General features: G+C 51.1%; 1 protein-coding gene across 1 annotated transcript in view; it reads right to left on the reverse strand.

Moving 5' to 3' along the window:
• NUP210 (nucleoporin 210kDa) overlaps positions 1 to 18,703 on the reverse strand; it is a 141,967-nt gene that overhangs the window by 6,288 nt on the left and 116,976 nt on the right. The window contains exons 27-35 of the mRNA XM_006901376.1: positions 15,642 to 15,722; positions 14,429 to 14,560; positions 12,447 to 12,605; positions 8,963 to 9,054; positions 6,610 to 6,784; positions 4,473 to 4,648; positions 3,592 to 3,812; positions 2,059 to 2,195; positions 353 to 479 (exon numbers count right to left, since the gene is read on the reverse strand). Coding sequence (XP_006901438.1) covers positions 353 to 479; positions 2,059 to 2,195; positions 3,592 to 3,812; positions 4,473 to 4,648; positions 6,610 to 6,784; positions 8,963 to 9,054; positions 12,447 to 12,605; positions 14,429 to 14,560; positions 15,642 to 15,722 — 1,300 coding nt within the window. The remainder of the gene's footprint in view (positions 1 to 352; positions 480 to 2,058; positions 2,196 to 3,591; positions 3,813 to 4,472; positions 4,649 to 6,609; positions 6,785 to 8,962; positions 9,055 to 12,446; positions 12,606 to 14,428; positions 14,561 to 15,641; positions 15,723 to 18,703) is intronic.

Consider the following 18,703-nt stretch of genomic DNA (forward strand, 5'->3'; position numbering starts at 1 on the left):
ACGCGGGACTTGGGAGAGGTAATTATAAAAATCAAGATCAGCGACAGGCCCTGTGAAGTCCTGTTTCTAGGATTAATGGTACTGAGTTGTGGCTCTCTTTACCCGGGCCCCCCCGAGGGCTGACACAGCATGTTCAGCTCAGGAACCGAGATATCAGTGTTCTCTGAGAAAGGGGCCTTCACTGCCACTGGGGAGCACTTCCTACAGTGCTACAGAGTGGGAGATGGGCCCGAAGCCCTGCCCCTCTGGAGCTGGGCTGAGTCAGAGTGAGAACCGTGGACTCAAAGCCCACCAGCAGGACACAAGCGACTTCCCGTTCCTCCCCCAAGGCCTCAGACCCCCAATCCTGCACCTCTGAGGTTAGAGCTCCTGTCTCCCAAGGTGACGGTCACTCTGGAGGCAGCGACCTCCTGGGAGGAGCCGGAGTGGACAGCATGGATGTGACGGGCCACGACCCGCGACGGAGCAGCAATCGTGATCTGGGGGGAGGGGTGGGAAAACAAAGCAATGTTGAGGGTCCTATGCGCAGCAGCACACGGACATTTCCATGACTACATGGGACAGCCTGAGAAGGCTCATTTCAGGGGTGACAAACAGGCTTGCAGCTCAAATGACCTGCAGGAACAACTGGAGCAGAGATGAGAGGCCTGACCAGTCAAGTCTGCTAGTCCAGGGCTCTGTTACCACAGACCAGGGAGCCTTACACCTGGGTATCTCTGCCCACCCCGGGGGTTCAAGTACCGTCCCTCCTCTGCCCACAGCCATCCTCCCTGTAGCTTCACATGCACAGCCCTGTGATGACCTGGCCACTGTGCTTGGAGGGGCCATTCCCCTCTGCACCATGCTAGATACACGTCTCCCTTGTTAAGAGCCCTCACCCAGTGTCCCCTCAGGCCTCTCTCAGTGCAAGGCACCGTCTTCAACATCATCCTCCAAGCCAGATGCTGGCGGTTACCTCAAGCCCTCCTCCTCCACCCCATTTCCAAATGTCCACCAACCTCTGAGAACCCTCCCTTCTGGGCCCTGTCTCTGCATCATGCCTCAGTCCTTGCTGAGGGCCCATCCCCCAGTCTCCCTACTAGTCACCCTGCCCCCATGGCTGACTTTTCCTCTGCTCTGCTTCTATACAGAAAACCTTCCTGACGTCTCCCTTCTCTTGCAGGAATGCTTCCTTCCCACTCTGAAACACTAGTGGCAGTAGCTAATACCTCCTGAAAACACTCACTCTACGCTAAATGCTTCACTTAAACCATACCCACTTGACAGGCAAGAAACCTGAGGGGCAGAGGTGAAGCAACTGTTCCACGTCACGCAGCTTCTCCCCGGCTAAGCTAGGAGGGCCTGACTCTAGAACCTGCACTTTCAACCACAGTCCTGAACATCTAAATCAAAGCTGCTCCAGATGAGGCCACAAAGCTCCCCCCCCTTTCCCCTCTCCACATCGCCACATCGACTCTGTTCTTAAATTGACTCTGTGCCCCTCCCCCTGCCATGCCACCTCACGGGGGCTGACGACTCCCAGCAGCTCAGGCTCTCCAGGAGGGCATGGCTGTTTCAGTCATTAGGGGCCTCTGCCCGCAAGCGTCTTGGCCCAAACAGCAACCGTGCACCGAGTACGTAAACTATTAGGTTAAACCGCTCAGTTCGATAGAGCACACACTGGCTCTAAAAATGAGATGCATTTGGAACACAGCCAGACTTTCTTCATCGATTCATTCTCAGTTGGAGATAAACAGAAGAGATGGCGGTTTTGTTCACCTCCAGAAAGATCCAAAGGTGTCTCGCGGGAGGAGGTTCAACTTTCTGGGAGTGATCACTTCTGACCCACCCACCCTTGTCTTGGGGCAGCTCCCCATCAGGTGCCATCCTGGGGGGCCACCTTGTCATCACACCATATCAAGGCAGGGATGGGCTCCTAAGAAAAGGGTGTTTGCTGTGGGGATGAGTGGGCAGCAGAGTCGCGGCTACAGCCCGATCTCAGCCCTGGAAGGTGGTCTGAAATGGAAGGGGCCCATCATATTTTAGAGCTGAGCATCCGCTCTGACAGCACCAACCTACCTCCTTGTAGGTGCGTAGGAGCCCGGCTACCTCGTAGTACAGAGTCACGGCTCCCACGTCCCGGGCCACGGCCACGCCTGTCTTAGGGTTGACATGGAGGGTGCCGCTGGCAGAGGAGCTCCAGGTGCCTGAGAGGCCTGACAGGGAAGACTCTGATATCACTCATTCCCATATTCCCACGTGTGGACACTCCAGCCCAATCCCACCTCACCCAGATGACCCCCAGCCTCCACCAGACTGGATGACCTGTCCCTTCTCCCCTGCCACCATCCCAAGGAGCTTGCTGATGACCTGTGTCCTGTCCCTTAAGGGGGCTGCTGCCCCTATGTGCATTAATCTGATCAACAGCAGCTCCCACTGCCAACTACTCGGCTATGGCACCTACTGAGAAGGGTCCCTTGTCCCTCCTCCCACGCCAATGCTGCCCACTATGTGCGTAATGTTGACTGCCCTCCCTCCGTGCCCCAGGACCTGGGTGCTGGCCCGCAGCCCCTCCAGGACTTCCTTCTCGCCTGATAGTTCACTCCCTCTCAGAAAATACAAAGTAGGGGTCAGTGCAGAGTTGTCCTCAAACAACAGTTCTAAGTCCTAAGTTAAATACACTGAACAACAAATAACAAATTGAAAAACTTCAACACCATGGTTCTAGCTATGAAAAAATACTAGCTACCAAATTAGAATGAAGTGGAACAGAAATGTCAGCTCCCCAGAAGCATCAGCCACATTCCCAGGGGCTATCTTATCACTGTGCAGCTACAGGACATTCCCACAGCAGCAGGACATCAGAGCAGACATCAGAGTCCCTGGATAGGACAGTCTGTGCTCAGTTGCTCACGGAAAGACTTGGCGGTTCAAGCCCACCCACAGGCACCTTGGAAGAAGAGGCTGGCAATCTACTTCTGAGAAGCCAGCCATCAGAAACCCCATGGAGACCGGTTCTATTCAGACACACAGCACAGGGGCGCGTGGGGTCAGGGTGGGGGAAGGCACCATGAATTGGAATCAACAATGACCAACTCTTTGTGGGTTTTTTCCTGTTTGTTTTTTTTTTTTTTAATTCTAGAGCTCAAAAAACCCCCTTCATTGCCATCAAGTCAGAACAAGCTCACAGCTGATGCTCCGGTGGACTTTCAGAGGTTGGAAATGGGAGGGGATTGCTCATCTTTCTCCTGTGGAGCTGTTTGTGGATGTGACCACTAGACAGGCCACAACTTTAGGTAAGCAGGGCAATTCTCTATAGACTCCTGCAAAGCGCTCAGGAGTAAATACTCCCAGTTTTGGGCTATGTGGTTTCTGTTGTCTATGCTGCCACTGTGGTGTGAAAACAGACATTAACAATATGGGAACTGGTATGCTGCGTGCTAATAAAACTTTATTCACAGAGCCAAGTGCAGGCTGGACCCAGCCTGCAGGTGCTGGTGCTTGGAGCCATGTCTTAGAGCATCATCCAGGTTCTGCTCTCTGTGCTGCAGCCATCCTACCTGGGGACGTGTGAAGGTGGAAGAAGGTGTCCCTTCCTAGTATGTGTCATACCTTCCTGGCTGATGAGGGTGGAGGACAGGCAGAGGACGTCCCCGACGCTCACACCTCCAGGCAGCTCCGGGGAGATGGCCTGCAGCACCGGCAACGGGACAAAGTCGGCAAGGCCCACGTGCTGCGTGTCCCACACACTGAGCAGTGTCAGGCCAACGCTGATGGAGCGGATGACGCAGGTGTTGTTGTTGGTGCCCTTTCCAATCTGCACAAAGTCATCCCTAGACAGAGAGAGACTGAGGCACTCAGCCCCGGGCACGAGGGGCTGCTGTGCCTCTAGGAGGGAAGCTATTAGCTAAGCCTCTGATGCCGCTCAACCTACTTTCACCAGGCAGGCCAAGGGGCCACCACTCAGCACAGGACTGGGTCCTCAGGGGGGGCTGCTGGCAGCATCACCCCTATTCCAGAAGGGAGACCCACTGCCAAGAAAGCAGTGTGATTACAGAGTCCCTTCTGCCCTCTGTCCCTTCAGTGTCCCAAGAAGGCAACAAAGCGTTTGGACAGAGCACAGGCTGCCCTTCCCCGCGAGGTGAGGCTGCAGCAACCTCTCGGTCACTGCTTTGTCTACACTGTGGTTGTGAGCCAACTCATGACAACGAGGCAATCTGCCCATTCCATGCGTCCCATTACGGGCTGCAAACTGGACCGCACCTGTATGTCAAAAAGACTCAAGAACTGCCCTTGGAATTGGATGGAACAGAATCCCATCCCTACTTATTGGCTACGTGGTCCTGGGCCAACCGCTTACCCACTCTGAACCTCCACAGATGTCCACAGCAGGGGATTAACGAGCTGTCAAGGGGAGGAGGCTCCGTCACAGCAGGCGGGTTCACCCTGGATTCTTTCTGCACTTACTCAAATGGGTATTCTGCAGATCCTACCTGTTAGTTGCAAAGTTGAGGACGGAATTGTGTGCGTCGAAGATGTCTCCCGAGCTGTCATGGAAGTGGACAGTGAAGGTCATGGTCATTCCCAAAGGTAGGGCCGGCAATGGCTCCTTGTTGTGAGTGTGCAGGACGGGGCTCATGGAGAGCCTCAGGTAGGAAACAGGGGACACCTGGGGAGAGGAGCAAGCATGATGCCATCTCCACACTGAAAACTGGCCTCCCCAGAGACCGCATGACAATGGCTGGGCTGGCCCTGCCCCCAGAGCAGCCCAACCTGGCAACAAGGTTCATCTCCTAATACACTGGGGACAGCTGACACAGAGAAAACCCACAAGAGTCACAGCCCAGATGACAAAAATAAGATCATTACTCACGTTGTTAAGAATCAAGCCCCTTGCACACTCATGTTATTGCTGCGTTATTCACAATAGCAAAAAGACAGAAGCAACCCAAATGCCCATTAACAAAACACAGCACTGAAAAAATAAGGAACTCATAAAATATTACACAACATGGGTCACCCTGAAGGACACTATGCTAAGTGAAATATCTCAGCCACAAAAGGACAAATACTGCATAACACCAATGTTATAAAACAGGACTGTTGTGGGGGTTGGGGTGAAACTAAGAAAAGAGGGGATAAATAATGCACCCTGCATTGGAACAGGTAAAGGAAAGAACTGTTTAAATGGAATATATGATTAGGCATTATTTGTATGACAACAGTTTAGAATAAGTGGTGCATAGCAAAGTGGACTAGGCGGCTGGAAGAGGGAATAAATTGTACAACCATGAATGAGTATTTTCCTTTAAAAAGTGAAGTGGGGGGTAGGGAGGATAATGTGCAATAATGAATTAATGAAAATCCAACTTCTCTGTAAACCTTTGTTAAAATCATAATTTTAAAAACCCCTAATAATCAACCCTTGTGGTTTGTATGTTCAGCCTCTCGGAGGAGGGGCTTGCTCTATCAGTGGGCTCAGTACAGGTGTGTCCTCACGCAGTACAGGTGTGCCCTCAGGTACAGGCACAGAGCTCCCAGGGGCCTCTGAGGAAGAGCACAGCTGAGTGCAGCAATGGGCAAGGAGGGAGGGAAGAACTAAAGCTTCAAAAATGGCAAACGTGAGTCTCTGACTTCAGTAAAAACCACGCTCTCATCCCCCGCCAAGCCTGCATGCTGACGACAAGGTCTAGTGGTCCAGTGTCTGGTCTATGGGGGCGACTCGAGTATGTGAGATAGGATGAGCAGGGGAAAGCTTTCACTTTCAGGAACTTAGGTCAGGGGTTCCCTGCCAGGCATCCACCTGGGAATAGGAAAACTGGAATCTGGCCTGGGAACCAGGCTGAGCTTGAAAATTGCAATGGAAATGTATGCTGTCATCTAAAACTCAGCAAGAGGGTATGACAAGACAGGAAAAGGACACTGTGTTCCAGAATGAACGCTGGGATCCAACCTAGGAAAGGCCAGTCTACTCTCAAGAAGAAAGTCTCCTTAACCGACGAACATGAAGGCAGCCCGACCACAGGGGGCAGTGTGCTGTCATGGGAAGGACACTGGGTTCTAATCCAGGCCCAGACCCTAAGTCAAGCGTGACTTTCGACAGGTCACTTCTATTCTGGGTAAGGCTCCATTTCCCGGTCTATAAAATGGGTAGATATCACCTAGTTACCAAAACTGTAATGAGGATTGCATGAGAGGGCGTATTAAGAAATCTAGTATGTTCATTCAGTGCTCCTAGGAATTTCTCACGTCCAGGTACTGGGCAGCAGAGAGTACAGCCCATCAGCCAGTAGGGACAATGGTCATGCCTGGGGGGGACAGAGCTCCAGCCTGCCTAGCAGGCCTCTGGATGTCAGCTGGAGCTCTGTGTCCTGACCGTATCAGACCTCAATTTCTCCATCTATGAGGTGAGCACGTGGGATACATAATCTTGGAGGGAGAGCCAGCCTGGACAGGCAGAAGCCACTGTAACAGTGCCTCCAGAGGTTCTGGCTTTGAATCAGTCTTAAAGAAATTTTTCCAACTTCTCAGCTGGCTGGCGTATATATTCATTGTCACATTCGCAAGAGGAAAACTACTACCTCAATGCCATGGCGTAGGACTCCAGAAAGAAAGGCAATGCCACCCTACCTTCACAGCAACAATGATGGTCTGGTTGGCCCCAAAAGGCTCCTGGGCAATCACTTCGACGGTGGACGTCCCGATCATGGATCCTGACACCAACAAGCCTTTCTCGTCAATGTGCACAACTGGAACCTTCTCGGGCCCTTCCAGAATGCGGTAGTTTAGAGACGCTGCACCATCCCTTTGGAAAACAAAGCAGATCTAATGTTACAGAAAGCAAGAGCGTGTGTGTTCCCGTAAGAGGTCAAGACCACCGCACACGGAGTGACCCTCTATCTCCCAAGTGACCCTCTTAACTCTACCATGCACTCAGAGCCAAGTGCCACCAGTCTGCAGCCCCATGAGTCACTGAAGGAAAAAGACTAACATGGAGAACCAACATTTCCACACCGAACATCACTCCTTGCTCTTGTGAGAACAGCAGCCACCGTGAGAGAAGCATGGGAGGTTTGTCGCTCAACAGATATATGAGATGCTGTTGTTATGTGACATTGAGTCGCCTGTGACTTATAGCACAACGGCTCTGAAGCCTGCTCTATCCTGAGCCAACCTCATTGTTTCTGACACATTTTCTCCAGTCACTGTGTCAATCCATCCCATCTGGGGTCTTTCTCTCTTGTACTGTCCCTCCACCCTTCCAAGCATAATGACATTTTCCAAGGATTGGTACCTCCAGGCCACATGCCCAAAGTATGTGGATGGAGTTTGAAATTTCTTGTCTCTAAGAAGAAGTTTGGTTTAGCCCTCTCTAAGATAGACCTGCTTGTTCTCTTGGCAGTCCATGGTACGACCAATACTCTTCTATGATCCTTAGTCATTGTCCAGCTCTCTGATGCATAGCAAGTTAACTGCAAAGACCATGGCCTGGATCAAGTGCACTTTAGTCTCCAGACTGATATCATAGCTCTCTTTAGTGCTCTGGAGTGGTTACTCCCTGACAGCAGATTTTCTCAATACAATTCATCTTTTGATTTCCTTTATTGTAAAAGATGGTTTCTTGGTCAGCAGTGGTTGATTTACTGAGATAAGGCATTCTGGTGTATTGGAAAGGAGGTAGGACTTTGAGTTTGACAGAACTCAAACCCAGCTCTAGCTGTTGCTGAAAACTGCTGTGTCTTCCTTCAGGCCCAGCCCTTTGCCTCTTGGCCTATTTTCTTCTCTATGAAAGGGAAAGAGGACTTGACTCTGTGCTATTTCCAATGGCTGCTAAAAAGACAGAACAAGCTCCTCTCTAAGGGGTTTGTAAAAGGAATGGCTATTATACACTGAAGAGGAGACAAATTATACAGCATTTTGTAGTCCGATGTCTTGATCAATACAACAAAGGACTCCAGCCCCCAGGGTGGCTTTAAGGCATGTGTCTCTGAGCTGCAGCTGCATAGACCCTTTCGAGATGGTTCAGCACCTCTCCCTATAAACTCCTAGTCATCTTCAGACCCAGCGGAAACACTCCCATCTGTGACGTTTTTCCTCGGACATTGGTCCATTTCATGCTATCCTCCTCTCTTCCCTGTTAGACTCCTCAAGGACACCATATGTCACTCACATCTGCATTCCCAGAGCCCAGTGTTTAGGTAATTTTGGTGGAATCAATACTGTATGTGGCTAAGGGAACTTACGGTGGAGACTGATACTTGACAATAACAATGGGCAGGAGGATGATGGGATCGTGATGGAGGCCCAGGACAGGCCAAGGTTCAGATCTACTGTTCAAAAAGTCACCATGAGTCGTAGTTGACTCGATGGTTCCTCACAACGGCGACAACAACATTTTCTAGATAGTGCCCTGCCCCCACTTGGCAAGCACAGCTCTTGTTCAAGAGCATCATCCCCAAAGGCATCTTTAAACCAGAAGCAGGAATTACGTCGGTAGATGTACTTTAAAACAGGACTTGTCAAACATTAATGTGCACACTCAGCACCTGGGGATCTTGTTAAAAGGCGGCTCTTATGCAGTCGGTCTGGGGTGGTCCCAAGATTTACATTTTAACATGTCCCAGATGCTTCTGCTGCCGCCCGGACCATGCTTTGATTGGCAAGTCTTGAAAACACAGGGGCATTTGAAAATTTTAATGCTCTGACGCTGGCGCTTTTTTCCCCCTTTTAAATAATGAATATTAGCAGCCAGTACTAAAATGTTCCTAGGCTCCAGGGAGGAGAAGAGGCATGGCAGTGAGATGCCAAGCATGGGAGCAGGGGGAGTCAGTGGTGGAGAGAAGTCTGCATCCACTTCACATCCCCCACACCCAGGAAGATGCACCGTTCACCAAAGCAGTGTGGTCCTGATGAGTCTGACACTTGAGTTGCGGGGTGCGAGCGCGGCTCCCAGCCTTGTGGGGAAAGGAACTGAGTCACATACCTGTTTGTCTGAAGCTTTAGACACGAGTTGGGTGACATTAATATTTGCTCTGCTTCCATTTCAGGGCTCAGCAGCAGCAGTTTTTCAAACACCTAAAAGAGAAGGCAAGTTTATTTCCTGTGAGTTTCTGGGGATGCCAATTGTTAATGGAAAGGCTGGTGATCTGAGCCACCCAGAGATGCCTTGGAAAAAAGGCCTGGAAACCTATTAAATAATCCAGCCTCTGAGAACCCCGGAGAACGCAGTCCTACTGTAACACACACGGGTTTACCACAAGTTAGTGCTAACTTGAGGCAACCAATGTAATGATTTTGTTCCCCAATACACCAAGGTCATGCTCAGGTAACTTCCAGAGCCAAGAAGGGACCAGGGATAAAAGAAATGTTGCAAGTGAGCCACTAACTATTGGAGCTGGTGGTTTGACTGTCAAGGCTGTCCTAGTGGGGAAAAGGCAGCCTCTGACGTATACCCCAAGTGGGAGCTGCTTCTGAGAGCCAGAAAGGAGCTCCTCTCTTTCTGCTGGTAGCTGGGAGGCTGTGTTTGCGGTGTGAGGAAGTGGAGCAGGGCCTTGGTCAGCTCTTACCATGCTGTCTTTCCCTGTCCCAGGCCTCCTGCCCCTACCTGCCCACATCTCAAGGATAATTTCCCACTCATCCACCATCTTGGTCCCATCTCCCTTCCCCGAGCCCACTCTGCCCTGTCACGACCTGCACAAGTAGAAGGGAGTGATGGCGAGTTTGGTCTGGCAGCTAAGTCTGATGCTTGCAAGGGTCAAGTCCTCAGGGGCTCCAGGAACCCACAGGGTGGCATTCACCCAGGAACTCCAGGCTCTTCTCCTAAGGTCCCCATCACCCTTTGAAGAACTTGTGGGGATGCCGGCAGCATTGGCATCCACGCCTGGCTCACGGCAGTCCACCACAGGAGAGCGGACATACTTCCTAAACAGTGACCTGGTGGCAGATGGTGGCTCTGATCCAGGACAAACTCAGAAGCCAGCCTGTCAGTAGGCCTTATCCAAGAAGGAAGGAGCTTCACCGATTTTTATCTCTGGCGTGGAATCTATGTAGTAATTACATTTGCACACAAAAATGTGCTTCCTCTTATTTCTCTCAAAACATGTATTCTTTGTCGGCTGTTTCTTTTGCATTGCACGTCTCGTTTTCCTGTTAACGCCACAAGAAAAGCAACAGTGCCTGAGCACCAACGTGTATGACAACTGATATTTGGCTTCACTGTCAGGAAGACAATAGGGAATGGTGAAGACTGTGACAAACTAAAGCTCTAAAGAGCAGACTCCTGTTCATCTCTGGCTGATATTTTTGCCATCTGATAAAATGTCATATTTTCAAGACAGGTGGCTTATTAGATTTTTGTGTGAAACACTGCTATTTTTAAAAGCTGATAAATTAAAAAACATCTCAAAGTATTGAGTGAGTCAAGTAAGACACATCTATCCAGGGGCTGGATCCCACTTCTCTAGTTTCTGATTGACTCCAATTCCATCTGCTGTCAGATGGGGAAAGTGAGGCACAAAGATATTAAGCGATTTAGCTGTCATGGAACCGGAAGCTGCAAAGCCTCATTTTTAATTCCATGATGGATACTAGAATTTAATTCATTTCCTTTGCAAACTGGGTGTGTTGGGGGGGAGGGGAGAGAGAGAAAGAAAGAGAGACAGAGAGATGAAGGAGGGAAGAGAGAGTGTGAGAGAGACAAAAGAGAGAGAAGAGAGTACATGTATGCATAAGCATGAGTTGAAGGTGGCCAGCAAGTGTTTCTTTTAAAATGCACTTGACCAGATTGACTCCTCAGCTAGTGTGAAATATAAGCTGCTAGTTGAAAGGTTGCCAGTTTGAGTCTACTCAGAGGTGTCTAGGAAAGAGGAGCCAGCCACCTACTCCCAAAAGTCACCCCTGGAAACCTACAGAGCCCAGCTATGCTCTGACACACACCGGCCTGGCGGTGACTGTGCTAACTTCTCCTCAAGGGCACCTGTCTGACAGAGAGATGGCTCTTTCTTTGGAAGGAGTGACTCAAAATCACTCCTCTCTTGACATGGAGAGACCACACTGCCATTCCCTTTGCAACTACAGGATAGTGGGGTTGCTGCATCTCACCAACCAGACTAGTGGAGTGTTGTTGTTACATGCTGTCAAATCGCCTAGGACTCATAGCAACCCTTTGTACAAGAGCCCTAAATACTGCACTATCCTGTGCCAATCTTATTGTTTCTGACACACATACCCCCTTTACCCTAGTCACTGAATCAATTCATTTCATCCAAGGTCTTCCTCTCTTGTGCTGTCCCTGCTGTCAGAGACTTCTCCAAAGTACTGAAGAGCAACAATACCAGTCTGGAGACTAAGATGCACCTGATACAGGCCATAGTCTTTGCAATTGCTTGCTATGCTTCAGAAAGCTGGACAATGACTAGGGATGACAGGAGAATTGATGCCTTTGAACTGTGGTGTTGAATAAGAGTACTGAATGTACTAAGGACTGCTAGGAGAACAAGCAGGTTCATCCTGGAGAGGGTGAGGCCAGGCTGCTCCTTGGAGGCAAGGATTCTGAAGCTTTATCTGACATACTCTGGACATGTTGTAAGGTGGGACCAGTCCTTGGAGAAAGACATCATGCTTGGGAGGGTGGAGGGAGAGCACTAGTGGAGCACTAGTCCCTGATATTAAACTGTTCTTCAGAGTCTTTGTGCCAACTTCCCTGTTTCATGCTGGGCCTGGGGGGATGATGAACAGGGGGATTGTCCAAAATATATTGTTGTTAGCAGGAGGTGCAGGCTAGGAGTGGTGCAGGGTGAAGTCTGTGGGGAGGTAGCTAAGTGCCAGGCTCCAAGTGCAGCGAAGTCCATGTGGCTCAATACACTATCCCCACCCAGGTGTGGTTTCTCATCTGGATGCAGGAAGGTATTTGCAGGATCCACCAGGCTGCCCACACGCCATCTAAGCCCTCACTTGCCCCGCCTGCTGTTGGCTCCGTGACCTGGAGCAGGTCACCTCTCCTCTGTACCTCTGGCCCCACTGTCCAGTGGCACTACTCCACAGGTCACGTGAGGACGGTGTGCATTCACAGAGGAAAACACAGAAGGCAAGTCTGTCCCATTAAGTGCTGTGGGAGTGTGTGTTAAATAATCACAGATGATTAAATTAACAGCCAGGCACAGATGTTTTTCCAGCTCCTTTCTATCCTTAAGGCACCCCAGACTCTAAGCTCAGAATGATTTGTGATTTTCTGGAGCATGTCACGTGATTTCGAACCTCCTGGCTTTTTTTATGTGTTATTTCTTCTGCTGGGCCTGCTGGTCAACCCCCCGCATCCCTCAAGACTGGCACACACATAACCTTTGGTCAGCATCGTCCTGAGCTTGCAAAGCATCATGTACACCCCTAGGCCTAGGGCACAGGCTCACCACACTGACTGAGCTCCCCTCGACCGGCTGAGGGTGCCCCAGTTCCACTCTGCCCAGTACCTGGATCTGGATCTCATCGGAGAGCTCCTTGGCAAGGCCGTGCAGCTGCCCAGCTGTGGGGTCCAGGGCCTTAACCACCACCTTCAGTCCAGTCCGGCCTTTCGTGCGGCCGTGCACATTCATGGCGAAGTTGTACTGTGATGGGAGCTGGATTGATGCCTTGAACAGACAGCAAGAGATCTCTGAGACGGGACAGGTCTTTTTATTTTTTTTAATCATCATGATTTTATTTCATTAACTATGTGGAACATTGCTTACTTATCTACTTCTTATTTTTTAAATTGAGATTTTAATGAAATATATATAAAGAACTTGGATTTCCCTTCACATTCATTGCTGCACATTTTCCTCCCTGTCCCCCCGGCCCCCTATTTCACCTTTTTCTTTGGAGAAAACATTCTTTCATTGTTAAACAGTCTCTGCTTCCCGCCCCCCCCCTTTACTATGCAGCTCTTATTCTGGACTCTTTTCATGCCAGTAATACCTAATTATATATTCCTTTTATACAGTTCTCTCCCTCGTCTGTTTCAATGCCATATACATTATTTATCCCCTCTTTTCTTAGTTTCCCCCCAACCTCCATGTCAGTCCTGTTTTTTAACAGTGGTATTATATAGTATTTGTCTTTTTGTGACTGAGATATTTTACTCAGCATAATGTCCTCCATGGTCACCCATTTTGTGTATTTCATGAGTTATTTGTTTTTCAGTGCTGCGTAATATTTCACAGTGTGAATATACCACAGCTTCTCTATCCATTCAAGGGACAGGTCTTGAGGGCAACCCCAGGGTCCCAGCCTCCAAGCCTGATAGTTGCCTGCCTGCTTGGAAGCTACTGCAGTCCCTGCCCAATTAGGAAGAGCAGTGCAGACCCCAGCACGAGAGCAGCGCACCCCATGCTGCATATACGATGTCTAAGGGTGTGTGGAAAAGCAGACTAGCTTCCTTATGATAGGATCTCAGCACCAGGAGGTGTGTGTCCTAGGGTTTGTAGTATTTCTGCAACAGAATCCACAGAACTTTTCTGACTGTCTCATGCGTTACTTTTTTTAAAGGCTGTTGTTTTTGCTGGTTTCTGTTCGGTTCTCTGCTGTGACTAGCAAGTACCTCTCTTGCTATGGGGCACTTGTTAATAGGTCACATTGCTAGTGAGCATGGAAGCAGTGGAAAGCACACCAGGTAGTGGGCGCAAGGACAGGATGGGAAAGGGGCTGTCACCCTGCACTGGATGACTTCAGGAGACCCATCCTGTGCCTGTCCCCTTCCTAAGGATCCCACCCTCACTGTCCAAGGACAAAGAAGAAAGAGCCCCTCAGAGCAGGCCCTCCACCAGGGGTTCTCTGGGATAATGCCTGGCCTGTGACAGAGTCCAGTCAGCAGGCCCAGCTCCCAGCACGGGGTCCCCATAGTGTGGCACTGCAACCCTGGTTGAATCCTAGCCCTTTCTGGACTTAAATTAGCACAGAGGGGCTTGACGATCTCCAACTCTCCAGCACAGAGACTCTGGGGTTTTGCAGAACCTCTGCTGAGGGTGAAGGGGAGGAGTCTACTGAAGCTCTGTGGTAAAACTAGGGACAATCCCAAGGTGCCAAATGTTATCCCAGGAAGGGGGTCAGTAGAGGACACTAAAGAAAGGGTGACAGAAAGAAACTATCTTTGATGGTTAGCAGAGAGGGAGAGAGGAGGAAAATGCCAGTGACTAGACCTTTGACACTTATGAAGTTGGGTGAAAGAGAGGCAATGTCCAACAAGAGAGTGAGCAACATAGTCCCCTAAGGAAGGGGGGCCACAGAGAGGTGCACAGGGTGCTGGAGAGACCTTGCTCTTAGATCTGATCAGGATCTAGAGATGAGGAAGGGCCTGAGGTGTGGGGAGGATATGGGAGAAGGTAATTTGTAAGTCCCTAGAGTGGAGAGGGTGCTGATGAGAGCTGGGTAGTGAGACCGAGCAAAGCTGTGCTAGGCAGTGATGCAGGCCAGTTACCTCGTGGTGTCGTCCTCGGATGTCTAGGATGTCCCGTTTGGTGACAGACCAGTAGAATGTCAGGCCTGGCACAGCGTTGCCAAAGGAGAAAGGGTTCTGGCTGCTGGTGATCCCGGTGATATAGACTGGCATCTGTGGGGAGAAGCCAGTCCCTGTGACCCCAGGCAGGCTCACTTCCAGGGCCTTGCCAGGAGCGCCTTGGGGCAGCACCTGACGGCTCTCCACAGCCTATAGCCAGCAGCTCGCGCAATCCCTCCCCAACCAGAGAAGGGTGTGGCCCAGGTGAGGGAAGCTTTGATGAAATATCAGAGTCCCACAAAAGGGAGGCCTAGTTATCACCTGCCCCAGTGTGTCCCCCAGGGCAGGGAGCCCCATTTCTAGACTTCATCCTCAAAGCCTAGTAAGCACAACATGCTCCACCTGCAGCCTCTCCTTCCCATCTACCAGGTGGCCCCTGTCACATGATGGTGGCTTGGGTGGAGATTACACCTCTAGAGGGCACCTGGGGACACAAGGCAGCAGAAGGTAAAGCTGTGGGGAGCCAGGCTGCCTGGGTGCATACCTGGCCCCACTACACAGTAGCGGGACGCCCTGGGCAGGCACCTGAGCCTTTCTATGGCCTACTCCCTCCTCTCTAGCGTGGACAGCAAGAGGCACTCCACAGAGGAAAGCCCCCACAGATGCTAGTGCCTGCTTGTGCCAGGTGCTGGTCTCAGCGTGGGCAGGTGAGAGTCGAGCAGAGAGACAGGCATTAGTAACCACAGCCTTAGACCACAGACAGAAATGCTAGAAACAAATGAGCTTTCCACAGGGGAAGCGGAAAACAAGAGAACAGGCACCTGCTGGGTCTGGAGCAGGAAGCTCTGGGAGGGCTGCTGGGAGGAGCCCCACAGCTAAACTAAGGTGAGCAGATAAACAGCAAAATGGTTAGAGTGCTCGGCTGTCCCCAAAATGTCGGTGGTTTCAAAACCGCCAGATGATCTGCTTCCTTAAAGTCTCAGATCCCATGGATGGCTCTACTCTGTTCTATGTGGTCCCTACGAGTCAGAACAATCACAGGTTTGGGCGTTTTGGGTTGGTTTTTTAGTAGAGGGAAGAGCATGGGAAAAGGCTCAGCAGTGGGGAGAGTGCAGCCTCCTTGAGCTCATGGTGACTTAGAGCCCAGAGGCTGCTCTGAGAGCATGATCCGGAGGCTGCAGGGGGTCCACCTCACCTGGGTCCCTGTCCTCATCCGCGTGATGGGGGCTCGGATCCTCACTGCCCGGAGCTGCAGCACCTCCACCTCCACACGATCCTAGGAAGAAGGCTGGGTGCTCAGGCTGGCTGTGCAGAGGGTGCTAGAGACAGGTGGTGTAGGAGGGGACCTTCCACGGGGAGGAGGCCTCTGCTGTCACACTGCCAGCAGGCACCCACAGGCTTCCCAGCACAAAGCTCATCTTCCTTAGGCAGCCGGGCCCCCACGTGGCTTGGTCTCTGCCTCGCCAGCCCCTGGGGTTCCCAGACTGGGCTTCTGGGTACCCACACCCACTAGCTCCAGGAGCAACTGGTCAGCACTGCAGAGACTTGGGGGCAGTGACAGACTGGACTGCTCTGCTCTGGGCTGGCATTCTTAGCTCTCCACAGCACGTGTCTCCAGCTCCTCCAAACTCCAACCTGGCCTGGCTCTCTGACAGATTAACAAATAAATCTATGCAGGATCCTGATAAAGTTTGACAAGAACAGACTATCTTTTCCTTCACTCTGAAATCTATATTCTTAGCTATCTGGGCCCAACCCAATTTTACTGGCTGCTTGATGAATTGTGCTCAACTTGGGCTACCAATGTTCTCAAATAATTTTTTAATATATGTTCATGCGTAGGCCACCTCTAGTGCCCTTGGGCCACTCTGGCACATACTATATGTCCAATTAGCATTTGTGTCCTGCCTATCCTGTCCTCCTCCCTACTTGGGCTCTCTTGATTAGTCCTGACCTATCTGTTGGCACTGTGACCTGGACTGGACCAACGGCTGGAAGCATCTGATTGGAACCACATGGTCGTCTGAGTCCCAGCCCAGCTGGGTCCATGCCTTTTGGAAGGAGCCAGTGGCACAGCCCCACCAATTGCCAAGGGGCAGCAAAGCCCACCTCTAGCAGGTCTCTCCATCCATCAGATGGGAGAGCTGGAGTGGGAGTGACCATGCTAGGTGAGCCCCAAAGCAGAGAGGAAGGTGGGAGGGAAAACACATTATTCAGTGTTAGATTTTCACGAGCTGACCTTTCTGCTTCTTAAACAAACTCACTGCTATCAAGTTGCAACCAATTCCAAGCCGACACTCCAGCAGACTTTCAGAAGCAGAATGCTGCTCTGGAGAGACTGCCCATCTTTTGTCTATCGAGTAGCTGGTGGATTCAAACCACCTACCTTTGGGTTGGCAGCGCAGCTCCTTGTCCATTAGGCCACCAGAGCTTTCTACTTAGCTACTTGTTGTTATGCATCATCAAGCTGGCACTGATTGAAAACCAACCCTCTAGTGGGCTTTTAGAGGCTGTCAATCACAACGGAGGAGCCAGCTCATCTTTCTCCCACGAAGCAGCTGGGAGACTTGAACTGCAAGCCTTTGGGTTGGCAGTGCAGCTCTTTAACCATGAGACCATCAGAGCTCCCTCCCCAGCTACTTACGCCTCTGGAAAAGAAAAAATTATTCCAAAAACCATGTCTTTAAAGACAAAGAGGCAGGGCTCCCCATGGTCCTGAGTTTTATGCTCCAGAATGCCCAGCTGCACACGGCTGGACGCCAAGGAGCTAACTGTAGCATTTGCAAAGCTTTCTAGTTGTCTTTATAAAAATCATCCATCTCAGCAGTTCAAAGAGACACTGTGTTTTAAGCAGGACACTTGAAGGCGGACACAAACACTGCCGGAAAAGGGAGTAACTGAACAGACTCAATGTCAGGTCCAAGTTACCTCAGGCAGGCGTGCCCCTCCCAGCTCACGGCACCCTGGCCTCCGCATGGTGCTTGTCAATACTCCCATGTGGCTTTCAGAGCACCTGGTTCTGAATGAGGGCCGGGCTGGGTAGCCTGGATTTGAACCGAGAGCCTTTAGGATTGCAGCGCAGGCTCTTACCGCTAGAGCTCCTGACATAGTCATACGGTTGTTGGTTCTGTGCAGAACAGAGCTGTGTCCTAAGTGTTCAACGCTGTGCTGTTCTGGAAGTGATCACCAGGCTTGTCGTCCTGGGGTGGATTCAAATGGCCAACTCTCTGCTTAACAGCTGAATGTGTTATGTGTGTCTTAAGAAGTTATACCACCCTGAACCCTGCCCACCATGGGTGACCCTGTTAAGTATTCAAAATGCTGCATCAACATGAAAGCCACCTCAGTGGATGGAAACACGGACTAGCCCACAGCTCTACCCGGCACAGTGCTAGTCGCATTACATCAAAGAAAACGTTGCTCTTCCTGACCAGGCCGGCGTCGGCAAAGCTGGGAGCAGGGTGTCCACAGTGGCCGCCTGGAGAAGCTGCTGCTCTGGAGGTGCACCTGAGGCCTAACGCCCCTTTCCCGGATGGGGGAAGGGTTCACTCATCTCCTTTCCAGAGGAAAGTGTCACATCTTAGAAACGTTTGAGGTTTTTCCTCTGGATGTGGGGTAGGGAGGTCACCCTGGGGAGGAGACCCCTCAAGGTGACTGGAAATGTCCTCTGTGGCAGCACAGACACTAGGGAGATGACTGAATGGCCTGTTGAGCACAGGGTATCAGTGGACACCACTTGGGTTTCCTTTTACCCTGGGGAGCAGTCATCCGGTGCTCACACTGCTTGTCAAGGATGCCTGTGAATGTTTTCAAGCCTGTGAGGAATCCTGGGCAGACACAGGTCGATAAAGCGCATCAGAGCCAGGACTATCCCGTCCTCCTCCCTCCCAGGCTTCTCTGCGCGCCCTGAACGCACAAGACCAGGAGCTAACCTGGTCACAGGCAGCCAGGGAATCCCTTGCCTCCGGCCCCTGCTTGCATACGGGATGGTGGTGACCTGCACATTGGGACTGTGAGACTGACACATGGTGGAGGTGAAATGCTCAGTGCAGTGTCTGCCACCCCCATCACGGCCATCTTTATGTACCAAGACAGGAGGGAGAAGGTTGCAGGGTATGCCCATGAGGAGGGGCTGAAAGTCAGAGGGCACTCAGCCTGGGGCAGCAGCTCTGAGGGCTGTAGATTCAGGAACCCCAAGGAGGTGGTCATGGGGAGGCAAGTCCCAAGCGTGACAAACAGGGCTGTCTCCAATCACAG

Source organism: Elephantulus edwardii, unplaced genomic scaffold, assembly GCF_000299155.1.
Source record: "Elephantulus edwardii isolate Elephantulus edwardi_28Jun2011 unplaced genomic scaffold, EleEdw1.0 scaffold00322, whole genome shotgun sequence".
NCBI classification, from domain to species: Eukaryota; Metazoa; Chordata; class Mammalia; order Macroscelidea; family Macroscelididae; genus Elephantulus; species Elephantulus edwardii.